A 14,768-nucleotide genomic window follows, 5' to 3' on the forward strand; every position below is an offset into this window, starting at 1 on the left:
AAAAAAGAATCACTAAAGAAAACAAAAATGCTTTTCTCCACCATTCAATGTTTTAATATAGTGTTACATCGCTATATATAACATTTTATGTTCTCAGTCTCAAAAAGAACTTTACCATGTCACATGACATGCCTCAGTAACAACAGATATTACTGGGACACTACAGAAAGTTGCAGATGAAATTTAATGTCCAGGAATTAACATCAGCTAGACTATACATGAAAACTAAAGCTGATGTTATTATTTGATTTGATCAGCATGCTGCTTGTTAACTGTAAATCAACACATAATCTTTTATGTTCATTTAATGTTGAACAAGGTTCCTTTATTTTTTACGTTGCTTGAACAAAGTGTTTGCTTGAGCTAGTTGGAGACACGGTGCACATGCACGTGTGTGCATGTGATCAGGATCATTTTGAGCCAGGAAAAACCCTGCATGCGCACACACACACACACACACACACACACACACACACAAACAGACACACTCTTTGCTGGAGTTTTCTGTGGTGTCAGATGAGATCTGATCCCATGGCAGAGCTGGAGGAGGCCTGAGCAGAGCCATGCAGATAAATCAAAACACCGACAGCAGGTACAGGATGCCAATGACTGATTAAACATCAGTGTTTTTTGGCCAAGCAGGGAGAAACAACATAATGCTGCCATGGCACTCAAATGAAATACTTCTTCAAATGACTAAATGCCAAACAACAAAATTATTCAATTGAAAAGCTTTTGTCAGAATCAATGTCCAAACAAGAGCAGTTATGGTCTACTGTGTGTTTTGTTAAAGATGGCTGAGGTTACACACACACGTGTGCCAAGAAGTCATGTAACAGTGTTGCTTCATCATTTCCTCTGCTGTTGTGTAATGCTGGCATTCTGCTTCAGTGAGAGAAAGGAGAAACAGAGAGCGGTCCCTACTGTTCACAAGAACATAAAGCTGTGGTGTCAGTGTGGGGAAGCCTAATAAGCATAGTACAATCACAATAGTCAGGCAAATAACTAGATAAACACAATCAGCTTCAGTCTGCATTATTAGCTCCACTACTGGGACAGTCTAAACAAGTGGACGTAGAATCAGGTGCGACTAATGGGCCAAACCTTCAGAGGGATGTATGTGTGTGTGGTAAACAAGAACCACATCAGCTAGATTAAGTAAGTAAGTAAATTTCAGGACTTTCAGGACTAAATTCCCCGGTATACCGTAACACCCTGACATCACCCAAGCCGAGGTGCAATGTGTGTGTCTGCAGGAAGATGTGTCATCATGGTGGTGAGAGAGGAGACAGAGAGAGAACAGGGGAGAGGCTGTTACCACACGTGTGTGTGTGTATGTGTGTGTGTGTGTGTGTGTGTGTGTGTGTGTGTGTGTGTGTGAGCGAGAAGGTGTATTATTCGTGTTGTGGGGACACACACAGTCATGTTGTTGGGACTCACCTTATGTTAAGTCCCCGTAACATAAATCATTACAGTATAGTAGTACAGACATGGTTTAAAGTTAGGTTAAGGGTTGGGTAAGGCAAGAAGTGGTTAGGGTAAGTCTCCAGGAAATTAATGTAGGTCAATGTAATGTCCTCTGAAGTGTGGAAACATGACTGTGTGTGCATGAGACAGGGAGAGAGGTTAATAAACCAAATTTAGCAAGAACAATCTATCTACATTCGCTCACGGTCGCTGGTCACACCTGAAATTGCAGCACTTTGGTAACCCTCTGTGTGTAATACAGCCTTATTCAATCATTAAGCAGCACAGAGAAAGAGAAACACACTCTGTGCTACTACAAAGTCTGTGAACCACACCTAGAGAGTATGTGGTTTTCCTGCGATGGTGAAAGCCACATCAACACTGCATCTGTGGCTGACAACTGAGGAGTCTACAGACCAGGGAGACTGGTTAAAATAATGCTATGTGATCATCTGTCCACCTGAAATTTTAGAGGTTTGGAAGATTGGCTTGCACACACACACACACACACACACACACACACACACACACAAACACAGAGTATATAATAATGATTTACTACAGCAAAACCTGCGGTACTAGCAAGTTGAATGTTTGAGTTGAACTAAAGATGAAGGTCTCATTTCTCATTTCTGTTTCTAAATATTCATTTCATAACGACTCAATATGACAGTTAAGACAACTGTTTATGGTCTCTTATGTCAAGAAGACTACAACATACAACACCTCAATTTCATAATAAATTATTGTGAGAAGGGGCGAAATGGGAGAGTGAGGAGATGGTAAAAAAAGAGGCAACAGCAAAACCTGCCTCACTAAACACATTATCAGTCTGTTGGCAAACAGGAAACCCACAGAAGACTCATTTTCCACACACAAACACACACACACACACACACACACAGGAGTGAGCACATCCTCTCCTTTGAACAAAAACAATTTGAGAGGAAAGCTGAGTAGTGACAGTCAGACTTGCAGTGTGTGTGTGTCCCTTAAGCATCTGGGCGCCCAGTTAATGTGGGTGGCCGCCTATACACATTTTATTAATAATATTATTATAACAAACTTTATTTTTCTGCTATGATGTGTTAGAAGACTCACTGTTGATCAAATCTGAGGTAGTCCTGTCTAGAACTTCACTCTCCTATGCTTGAGTGCTGAGAATGCTCTAATAAATTCATGTTTGTCCAGTGACCTCGTTACTTCATGCTTATTTGAAAAAATCTGAGCAAGAGCTGACAGACGCTCCTGGAGCGTGGCTATCCTCAGGTGCATTTTGATGAGCTTCAGGCGTGAGAAACTTCTCTCACTAGTCGCTACGGTCACAGGCACTGTGTGTCGTGGAGCAATGCTGAGGTTGTTCAGCTAAAATGTTGCTGTAAATGTAGCTGACAATCTTTTGCAGGCACACACGGCACTGACTGCAGCCAACACCTAGCGCAAAGGTCTTCAGCATCCACATCGCTAAGTGTTTACGCAGCTGTTTTTCAGTGCACGACTTGGATGGCCCTGATGGCGTGATTGGCTCTGTAGAAAGTTAATGTCGTTTAACTGAATCACACCTCTCCTGACAGTATTGATCTGTTGGTCACTGGTAATACGGAGTGCTGGTGGTGATTTAGTTTAGTGATTGCTCAGGTGTCAGTCCAGTGCCTGCTAGTGTTGGTAGAAGTGTCCAGTCTATATGGTTAAAACCACTCAAATTTTTCGCTATACCGTTGCTACGGTAACAGCTGTTTATGTCTTGTTAAATACGGAAAGTGCAGGAATCCCGCAGATTCTGTCAGCGTATAGAGTAACACGACCCCTCCCCCTCCGTTTGGTGCGAGCAGTCAGTCACCTGTGTGCAGGATGGCTGAAGGAGGGGAACCCCTGAACATTTCCCCCGTTGAAAAAGACAGAGGCAATATCACAAATATGATATCCTGTCTACAGGAGCACCACCCGTCAGTCTTTGCTAAATTTAAGGTCACACTATCTTGAAATAAAAATTTGCTACAAGCTAAGACAGTTAGCATGTTTAGCACTGGTGAGATAAATACTATTGGCCTGCTACCGAGGCAGAAAACATCAACTAACTTTTAACTAGCTAACATCAGCTAGTGGTTTCACCCTTCACGCCTAACATTACTTCACAGAGCGGGGAAGAGCAGAGTACTACATTTATGTGATTTTGTACAATAATTAAATTTAGCTGGTATCACGTCTATACTTTTGTTTAAGTCTTTGTGTACAATCACGCCATTTAAAAAAAAACAAAAAACTACTGGCTCTGGTGTCTTTTCCACTGTTTATGTGTTGTACGGAGAGAGACCCTGTGTGTGTGTGTGTCTGAGAGACACACTCGTCTCTCTCCTTATGTGTATATGTGCATCAACACTGAACTAGATTTGATAACATTATTTTATATTATTCTTAGCAGCAGTAGTATATGTTGTTGCTTAAAAATAAAATATATTGTGTTCAATTAAAAAAATGACATTTTAGAGCTGTAATCACAATACCACAAATTTCTATTAATTTTGAGTGATGAGAATACTAGTTTCCTTGACATTCTTAGACTGACAATACCAGAAAGTCCACAACTGTAGCAGCTGTTTGGTGTCGTTGTAATGTATTTTTGTTGTGGTTGTATTTGCTGATGGTTGCCACTAACACAGAGAGAATTTCCAAAAGAACAATAAATGAAACTAACTAGACCATAGCCAAATAGTCAGCAGCCTGACCTTACTGACTTTACTTACTATAAATGATTGTGCATAAAAGCATGATACCAAATTCTATTTGTTTTTTTACTGGGGAAACAACAGAGAAAATGCAGAAACTGTTGTTCGCCTGTTTCTACGGGAAACCAGCGGAAAAGCAACACACAACGGTAGAAAAACAGAGCAGAATAAACACAAGAGGGCTAAATTAAAACCAGATGTGTGTGTGTGTGTGTGTGTGTGTGTGTGTGTGTGCGCTCACTGGGAACAGACCCAACCCAAACACACAGCCTGAGGCAGGTCCTGCCTCGAAAGACTGCTGCCATTAAAGCACACACAAACCCTATACATCAGCATGCAAACACACTATACTAGGACTCTAATTTACGCAACACTTCTCACTGACAGCCAATCTACTCTCACACTCTCTCTCTTTCTCTCACTCTCTCTATTAAAAGACTCCTGCATCAGCACAGAGGACAGCTGCACGCACACACGCACACACACACATACACACACACTCAGCTGCAATGACACACTTTAACAGATGACTGTAGTCTGAAAGGGAATAGGTCACACATCTGTGTGTGTTTGTGTGTGATGAAACAGGCTTTTTCCATTAGCAAACAGAGCTAAGGTTACCCTAGAAGAGATTAATAAATGAACAAAAACAATAAAGACCCTTTGAATTGAATAACACTGCCTCACCTGACACCACCTCATTACACCAACCAGACAGACGAACACCCCTCATACATCTGTAGACATGCAAATACTTATACAGAATACACATATACAGAATAATACACTGCCTTCACACAAATACACACCCAAGCCAAGACTGAACTGGGCCAAAGCTGCAATACATTTACGTACATATGTTTTGTCGTGTGAGCGTGCGTGTCTGTCTGTCTGTGCGCTAGAAGTGTGAATCTTCATTGGCCTTACGATTCAATTATGATTCACATGTCAACAATTCAAATGCAAAAGGATTCTTGATGCATCTGAAAGCATCTTAATACATAGCATCCTCAATTTTCTTTTGCCAGCGCTTCCTTAATTCTTAGCTGACTAGCTGGGCTCACGGTCTTCTTTATGGTTGCAGATGTTAGCTCAGGGTGAAAACAGCTAACGAGGTTCCTCAAACTCATTATATTAGCAAAGTGTTGAACTTTTGTGATACAGATTTTACACACGGCATGAGTAACACTAGCTGCTGATCTCTGCCTTATGAGTCACATTCACAATGTCTGCACCTTTAAGTTCATTAGCTTTCATTAGCATCTTTCTTGCTAACGCCCTCCCCACACAGTCGACCAGTCAGCTCTCCAAGGAGACTGTGACCATTTTTCCACAGTGGAAGTACAGAGGGTTTTTCTTTGGGTGAGTGTTCACTAGGCTGCTAACGGTGGCTCATCAGGCTTTGTAATACAGAGTAGTCATTATCAGTTGAGCTATGACTAGGGCTGGACCCGAATATTCAAATATTCAAATATTCGACTGTCGGATACACATTCGATTTTCAATTTTGAGATTCGAATATTGACCACACAGCAGTGAATGCAACGCTCCAGTACACATTAAAGGGAAAACATAATGAAGCCCTCAGCTGTGTGAGAGCAAAACTGAGTGATGACAACTGTAGTGTGGCAGTTATGGCTACCTAAAATAGCGCTCATCCCGTCTGCTCTCTCTGGATCCCGGCCGGCTAAACTATTCCCGGATTCTGCTCTGGACCTGCTTGGATAAGACTTTCTCACTCTGTACTCTGAGCTACGGTTCCCCTGCTCTGCGTTTGGCACGTGTCAATTTTCACTCTGCCTCACTCTTCACTTGCTCAATATCCAATCCTTTTAACCCTGAAATAAATATTCCTCTTTTATGTTACTCCTCCCTTTCATAGTCCTGCACTTGGATATCAAAGCTTCGAAGCTCAAAAAATGACATTCGGGCCAGCCCTATCCATGACGGTCTTAGATTTAGCCTGATTCGAGTCGCTACATGTGATGCAGTCTAAAATCTTTCTGTCAGTGGCATGTGCATGTTTTATTTGCTCTGCTCTGGTTTCCTTCCACAGTCCAAAGACACGCAAGTTAGGCTAACAGACTAATTTGTCTGTAGGTGTGAACAGTCTGTGTGTTAGCAATTTGACAGACTGGAGACCTGTCCACAGTTTAATTATTATTACTATAATTGGGATAATTATCAACGCTGACCGCCACATGTTGATTTTCAAATGTTTTTTACTAGGTATATTTAAAATCATATTTGACTGAGGAGCTGTACTGAGGAGCATATATTTGTGCAGCACCTCCTCGCTCCCTCTCTCCTGAATACCGCACAAACAAGTCCAAAGTTAGAACCCCCTCCCCCCGGGCTGTCATTCTGTGGTAAACACTGGAAAGTAACTAGTAATGTAACGTTACTACGTTACTTTTATCACCCAGTAATAAGAAATATTACTTTTTTACGGAGTAATAAGTAACTAGTAACATATTACAATTTCTGAGTGACTTGCCCAACACTGGTTATCAGATTACTGCTCCACCTCCAGCTACTACTGCAGCTGTCACTGTTCTATTATTATTCTTACTACTGCTCCTACAACTGCTGCTGCTGTCATTAGCATCACTGAAGCACTGATCGATCCTACAACAGTGGACCAGAGGCAAGTTCTGCTACATGTCAGTTCATTCCTAACTTCTTGTAGTCTTTCTTTTCAGTTTCTCTCATCTCTCCTCCGTCCCTGTGTGTTTCCATTTTCGTTCTTCACAGCCAATTTGCTCTGAAGGAAGATAGCTAACACAATGTCACTTGCCTCTGTGTGGAATTCCCCACACTGACTAGTGATTACACAGCGGCCTCAGTGGATGCACAGCAGCTGGAGATGCATATATTTACTGCCACACCAGGGTTCCTGTGCCTTTTTAATTGAAGATTAATGCTGTAAGTTGTTTTATAAAGTCAAGTTACTCATTGACTTTGGAAACATTACGCATTTATTGAACTTTAAATATAATTTAACTGAAAAACAAACAAAAAATACCTTGTAAAATATAATCAATATAAATACTTTTTTAAAAGACTGTTCAAAATCCAAGCACCAGTACAATAACAGCATCGAAATTCAAGGGGCGGCTGGCTCACACACCGCAGTGAGCAGAACTTAACATGCCACAGCCTGCCGATAGTGAGTTAAGTCTTATGGAGGTGCGAAAGTGCACGGCTGTAAAGGAAAGGGGTGTGCTGGATTTAAGTAATCTTTTACCTGTTGGGAAATTCATTCTCTGCATTTAACCCATCCTAAGATGGGTGATTTATACCACAAGGCAAAATGGCACAATAATCTTTTTATCTTTATTATCTTGTTTTCATAATCGTTGAAAGCCAATATTGTAAATGAAAATTGGACTAATTGCCCAGCCCTAACAACAAAATACCTGGTTTTAATGCTGTTACTAATAATAGTTAGACTACATAATATCAATATCTTATACAAGTTCCATGATGAAAAGAAGCTTTAAGAAGGAGCTTTTAAGAGTGTTTAAAATACAAAACACATGTGTATTAGTTGGTAAGGGATGGAAAATTATTTTCAGAATACCATATTGGTGTACAGTGTGGTATTAGTGTGTTTAATCAAAGCAAAACATTGTAAATAGATATATTACAGAACCCTAAAATAAACAAAAAGGCTCATTCAAACATTTTAGTGCAGAGTATAATACCATATTTTACAGTACATAACCAGTGTCCACTCCACAGTGTGTGTGTGTGTGTGTGTGTGTGTGTGTGTGTGTGTGTGTGTGTGTGCGTGTGTGTATGCGTGTGTGTGTGTGTGTGTGTGTGTGTGTGCGTGTGTGTGTGTGTGTGTGTGTGTGTGTGTGTGTGTGTGTGTGTGTGTGTGTGTGTGTGTGTGTGTGTGTGTGTGTGTGTGTGTGTGTGTGTGTGTGTGTGTGTGTGTGTATGCGTGTGTGCGTGTGTGTGTGTGCGTGTGCGTGTGTGTGTGTGTGTGTGTGTGCGTGTGTGTGCGTGTTAGTGTGTGACACGCTGGTCCTGCCTGTGTGAGGACCAATTTGTGTGTCTGGCTGTGGAGGTGTCTGTTTCTAGGTGAATGTGTCAATGATAATAATCAACATCAGTGTTTCTGCAGCAGTGCATGTTTCAGAAAGCAAATCAGACTTTCTGAACATTAAACTCAAGAGTTCAATTAAGGAGCCCGTCAATACGCTAAAATAAAGAAACTCTTTCAGGTTTCAGGCTGCTTCTTTCTGACTGAACTGATAAGAAGAAGAATGCAGCGCCAGCTGATTCATTCATTCTTTACAGTAAAAGTTGTCCACTGATGCCTCCTGACTTTATGATTTTAAATCTGATTTCACCAAATTCCCAGGAGTGTAGTTAGTGATGGTTGTATCTAACCGCTGTGGAGCAATTTATTTTGGTACTGCTGCAGCTGCACATTTATGTGCCTCAACTAAAGAGACGTGGCTTTATTTGAAACATGTTTGTATTAGAGAAAAGTCTTCATTTCTGATTTCCAATTTTAAAGCATACTTTATTGTATTTTTGTATGAAGCCTTACAGTTTTCTAATCTTCTCCTGTTGATTCTGTTTGTCCATCACCCATGAACCATTCATGTTGACCTGTTCTCTTGATGAATCTGGAATAATGTGATTATAATAATAATTTTTAAAAATTTAAAACTAAAGTAAAATAATGTAAAGAATAATGTAATCTCCATAGTATTCTTACTGCTACTACTTTGATGTGTTTTCTATCACTGTTAAGTTACCGTCAATGAAACTCAACACTCCCTGTGTAGCTGGGTTTTAAATATAAAAAAATCGGTGGGAAGTGTTGAGTTTTACAGACAGCGGGCTACCAGTGATAAAAAAAAACATTTAATTACAGCAACTAGAAATAGTGAATGAAAACAGCATTCTGTTGACAACACTGTCATGATAGGATGTGTAATGCACTTAGTCTGGATAAAATGCATCATGTTAATATGATCAGGGGTTAGTCAATTACATTGGCGGACATGTAAATTCATTAAAAGAATGAATTCACTGACCCAAAATTCCCATGAACACTAGTAGCAGAACTGAGAAGCTGGAAAGCATCAGAAAGCTAGTATTTCAAAGTGTATGTGTGGAAAGACATTTTCTTTGATTTAAGGTAACGCTTTCAATAAAAGGCATATTCAGGCAACAATTTTCAAAAATCTACCAGAAAGGAAATAAATTCTCCAATATTCTGCTTAATGTGGAATTCTTTTAATCTTATCATTTCATTGTTATTAACTAAAACCGAACACAGAATTGAACATTTGAACATTTTCTTTTCAGAAAATGATACACTGCTTCTCAAAGCTTTCAGCTCATCCGCTTGTGTCCACCACTTGTGTGTGTGTGTGTCTGTACTAGATTTTGATGCTGTTGCTATGACAACAGCAGCAGAGGGGCAGTGATATGACGAACGAGTGAAAAAAACAGGAGGAGTCAGACAGAGAGAAAAACAACCAGGAAAAACTGTGTGTGGAAGTCTTTGAACTCTTATCTCCCATGCATGTGCCAGATGGCGCTGTGCACTCTGCTATTACATAATCAAAACAGTGAATCACATTTCCCAGCACACGCTAACATACATGCACATAGTCCACAACTAAATGCTGTCAATGTCAAACATTTACAAACCAAATTATTCAGTCAGGGACTGACACAAAAACATTTAGCTCCAACCGACTAAAAATACGAGTTCACTGCCACAGACACACATCCACATGCTCCAGCGTGAGTATGCCTACACAGACCTCTGTCGTCTGAAGTGTGTGTGTGTGTGTGTGTGTGTGGAATATTATGACATACAGACGACAACAAAAACACCACAGCAACCTCAGTGCCACCACATCACAGCATGTGTGTGAGACAACAGAGACACAGAGCAGACTCAGCATCAGAGTGCTGATGTGTTGACTCATAATGAGACGCACACAGAGCGGGACGTTCCAATTAAAGCCACTATCAGACAAACACGTTTTAACTGTGCTGTCAGCTGCTACTTTCTTCCAACACTCACTTCACTACATACAGGAGCCCTACAAAGCAACTCTAAGCTATAGGAAACCACGTGTTACAAAAATAAGCACATCCGTCTGGCATTTTAAAGCTGGGGTTGGCAACGATGAAGAACCAACAAGAGACAGCTAGATTCTGAAAGTACCCCCCACTGCCTCAATCCTCCCTGCAAAGCATTTATTCTACTTCAGTTGGCTTTCAAAGCAGTGGCAATATGGGCTGGGGACGGATTTTGCTCTTGAGAAACTAGTAATTAAACTGTTATTATTAGTTAAACTATTTAACAGGTAAAAGTTACATGAGGCAACTAAAAGTACTTTTTGATGAATATCCAGGAACTAAGGAATTAAACTGCGCTTCCACCATCTGAAGAACAGTGAAGATTAGTTAAAGTTACAGCGTTGTTTTTTAGACACAATTTCCACACACGAGGAAACAACAGTGACTTGTTGTTGTATATAGTGTACATAGTGTTACAGACAATCTGCTCAGTGTTCCAGTTCCAGTGCAAACACGGGCAAAATAACAAAGTTTCTTAAATGGTTCTTGGGTTGCTGGAAAAGTTCCTGCATTGGAAACAAGCTACTTGAAGCAAAATGTCCAGCATCTCAGCAAAACAACATGGTTCATTCATGTGGCAAGGAGAACAACTGAAAAGCGTGACAATGTACCAAACAGACCCCCTCACCACGAGGAACAAAGCAGTGGCCTTTGGAAGGTCAACAGACACAGCCCAGCACTTAGAACAGCTGGTAAACACACACACAGCCCTTTTTACACAGCCTGTATTAAGGCGGTAATGTTGCACCGTTATTCTGCCTCGCTGTTCAGCATAACACATACAAACATGGAACGGGGGGGCATTGTTGTTCTGCTGTTAAGCCGGCAGTGGAGTTAGTAATAGAACTGAATGGAATCAGCATTATGCTGCAGTTGTTCGGTTCGTTGTAAAAAGCAAAGCTGTTGTAGTGACAGGTCTCCTTCCTTGCAGTTAGGGCCGAATGATTTTGGGAATAAATCTAATTGTGATTTTTCTGCCAGATATTAGGATTACGATTCAATTTGTGATTTTTTTTTTTATTGAAGTTTAAGTTCATTATCACTGCCAGTCTTTTTCTGACAGAAACCACGTCAAGCAGCACAGAGCAGATGAACCAGGTAGAAAGTCAGACAGAACGGCAGAGAGAATCCGGTCAATTTTCAAAATACATCATCAATAAACACAGTTAAAAACAGACAAAAAAAAAACCTAACAATTTATCTACGTAGCCTACTAAACCATAGTAGAAACACAAAAATCAAGGACAACTGAACAAATAAGCAAAATCTGAAAAAGTCAGCAAAAACAAACAGGCAAACGCTCTTATTCTGAAATGCGAAACGGAGTGGGCTCATAGAGAGCTGTTATCCAGAGTTGAAGCACACAGAATGACAAATTAACAACACGTCAACAACGTAGGGAAGCTAAATGCCCCGGTGCTGAAACTCTTCATTGTGAGCTGACGCAGGACAAACCACAGCCGCTGCTTGTGTCTGTCGGCTGGCGCCATTATCCCACGTTTTCCTCTTGTTATGTTTGCTGTTTGTAAAATGTACACACCCTGTGCACGCTCTGATTGGTGAGCAGGACAGTAACAGGACAACAGGTCTGTGACAGGATGACAACGGAATTCATTTGTAACTGCATGACTGTTCAAATGGGTCAGATGCGCAGGATAATTTTAATCGCCGTCTTCACAATTAGCTAATCGCGTTCTTTCAAATGGCAATCTTGATTGGAAACGAGCGTTCAGCCCTAATGGCAGTGTTGCAGAATCTCTGTTTAAAAAGGGTTACTGAGACTAAAGGAGTCAGAAATGTCCCTAAATCTCTGAGATACAGGCCCAACAAAACTGACAAAGCTGGTAAATGTGCAGGGCTGCCACTCAGCAACCACTTGGATCCATCACCACAAAGGCAAATGAATCTCACAACACACAGGAAGGATGAAGAATGATCCTGAGCAGTTAATACTTTGTGTTAAACACTGGTGAATGTGTAACAGCACAGGCAGCGTGGTCATATGGCTGACTGTTTCTGCTATTGTGTCCAGTTTATAAATAGAAAACAAAGGTCTTACCAGGGCAGGCCACTGTATGTGTTTGGCCTTGGTTCCCAGCAGTAGGCCTCCTGCTCCTCCACCTGCTCCTGCTCCTCCTCCTGCTCCCTCCTTTCTCTTGGCCCAGACCAGCTGGTGCTCCAATAGAAACAGCTGGAAATCCTCATAGACCTTCACCCACTCTCTCTTCTCCCATTCCTGGTCATCAAATTCCACATATGCCTGCACAGCACACAAAAAGACATGTTTCAATAACAACATCGCAAACCAAAACAACTATGAGTGCAGTTTGATTTTGCACGGCAGAAGGAGGAGAAAAAGGAGAAAAGGAGGATGAATAAGAAGAAGAGAAGCAAGAGATGGAGGAGGAAGTGGAGAAGGGGGATTAAAGAAAAGAGAGGAGCAATAAAAAGGATGTACGCATTCTACTGACAGTCAATGCTGGGTACATTATGTTCATGTCATGTGAGATACATGCTCATCTAATTTCACATTTTGTAACCATTACATGAAGAAAATCAAACTGTACAGAAGCATGTGCAATTAACACAGATACTGTCCACACACACACAAATAATACAATCCTGAATGCATATAAACTAAGACAAGGTCTGGGATGTAAGAGTGAAGAGAAGTTGATGACATTAAATTCAGTTTGATCACAGAGTCAACAGTAATGTAGAGGTATCCTAACACTGTACCGCTGGAGTCACAGAAGCCTTTCTATTCACTGCACAAATACAATCCAGTGACTGATGGTTGCAGGTGTCTGTTGTCTGTGTGTGTGTGTGTGTGTGTGTGTGTGTGTGTGTGTGTGTGTGTGTGTGTGTGTGTGTGTGTGTGTGTGTGTGTGTGTGCATGTGCACAGCCATCTTTCTCTCTTCTCTCCTCCTCTGTCATCTTCTTTCCCCTGTTCTCTCATTCCTCCTTCTATATAACTCACACCTCCCCCACTCTTCCCTCCATACACAGAGAGAGGAAGAGGGATCAACGAGTGCATCTCTCCTCATTCAGCCTCCCACCCCACCCCCCTCCCATAATGCATTACTGCAGTCAACTGAGTGGTTAGTTCCAGCCAACAGGACTGAGAGCAGCTACCTCAGTCTGTCCTCTCTTGTTTACAGTTACAGCAGTCTGTCTGTTTATTAGCATCTATCTGTTCATTAATACCTTCATCAGTTGACCCACTGATTATTGACCTCTCTTACCATTTCCGCTGTATTAGTAGCAGTCATTTCAGGACACTGATCCCCCCCACCACCACCACCCTTATCTGTTATTAACATTTCTCTTTAATTCATCATTATTAACAACATGAATGAATAAAATGTGTGTACTTTCAGTCACCTTTATTGTTGACAAGTTTTGAGTAGTAACTGATTTTCATGGCCCAAAAAAAAGAGAAGATTTGAACCTACAATTTGTCCTGAAACAAACACAATCCAAAAGTGATTTGTTTGGGGCTGCAAGAAGACACTGCTGGCCAAAAGAGTAAACTAGGTGCTGATTTCTGAGATTTGACAAGCAGAGCAATAAATCTGATGGTCCACGGTCTTCTTAATAATCTAAGTAAACACCAACACATTTTGGTAATCCAAACAACTCAGGCAATAGCAAAACAAGTTTGCCTAAAACACCAGTATTCTGCCTCTCCTTTCCTATCATAGGTCCCTCCTCCTGCAGCAGCACTGCTGTTCCTAATTTTCATGCATCATGCTGCTAACTTGACTTTTCACCTAGTGTGGCTCTGGGGTGGTTCTACTGTTCCCTGAGCAGGCAGAGATGCACTGAATAACACAGCTTGTGTTATTGTTGAAATGGAAAGGTTTGGATGAAGGTGTTACAGAATTAGAGTAAGACACTTTCAATTCTCTTTCACACTCTTTCAATTCTCAATGCAGGAAAAAAAACTCGGTTGACAGCCATTTTAGTGTGTGGGGGGGTTATTGTAAGAGTCTAAACCAGCATTACTGCCACAAATTAAAGGGACGCACACAAATATAGACTCATGCATATGCACATTTTCACATTATGCCCAGGCTGTACGTCAGCCCAGGCCATTAAAACCCAATCTAACACTAAATGTTGCCCGTTGGCCCCGGGCCAATAACAGGCCACATAGGGACAGGAAATTATAGGGCTGTGCTGAAAAAAGAACATACACAACAAACCTAGAACTAGCCATTATCTCTATTGCTAGCCAGCCCCTTCCAGCCCACTGTGGAACACATTCAACGTCAAACAATCACTGTTTTGTTGACAGTCACTTAGTGCAAGAGAGGGACACTAAACAATGAAGGTGGCAAACGTTTAAAAAAGAACATTTGATACGTTACGTTCAATTTCTCTGTGGAAAAAACATGAAAATAAACCACGTTTTTGGTTTAAATTTAATATAGATGGTTAAAGACAAATGA

At 41.0% G+C, this 14,768-nt stretch overlaps 2 protein-coding genes across 5 annotated transcripts in view; one reads left to right on the top strand and one right to left on the bottom strand.

Moving 5' to 3' along the window:
* bms1 (BMS1 ribosome biogenesis factor) overlaps positions 1-14,768 on the top strand; it is a 654,080-nt gene that overhangs the window by 396,311 nt on the left and 243,001 nt on the right. The gene's annotated exons all lie outside the window — the stretch shown is intronic.
* jmjd1cb (jumonji domain containing 1Cb) overlaps positions 1-14,768 on the bottom strand; it is a 147,442-nt gene that overhangs the window by 78,192 nt on the left and 54,482 nt on the right. For all 4 annotated transcript variants that reach the window (XM_046069157.1, XM_046069156.1, XM_046069159.1 and 1 more), the window contains one exon: positions 12,373-12,573. In XM_046069157.1, coding sequence (XP_045925113.1) covers positions 12,373-12,573 — 201 coding nt within the window. The remainder of the gene's footprint in view (positions 1-12,372; positions 12,574-14,768) is intronic.

Source organism: Micropterus dolomieu, linkage group LG14 (genome assembly GCF_021292245.1).
Source record: "Micropterus dolomieu isolate WLL.071019.BEF.003 ecotype Adirondacks linkage group LG14, ASM2129224v1, whole genome shotgun sequence".
Classification (NCBI taxonomy): Eukaryota; Metazoa; Chordata; class Actinopteri; order Centrarchiformes; family Centrarchidae; genus Micropterus; species Micropterus dolomieu.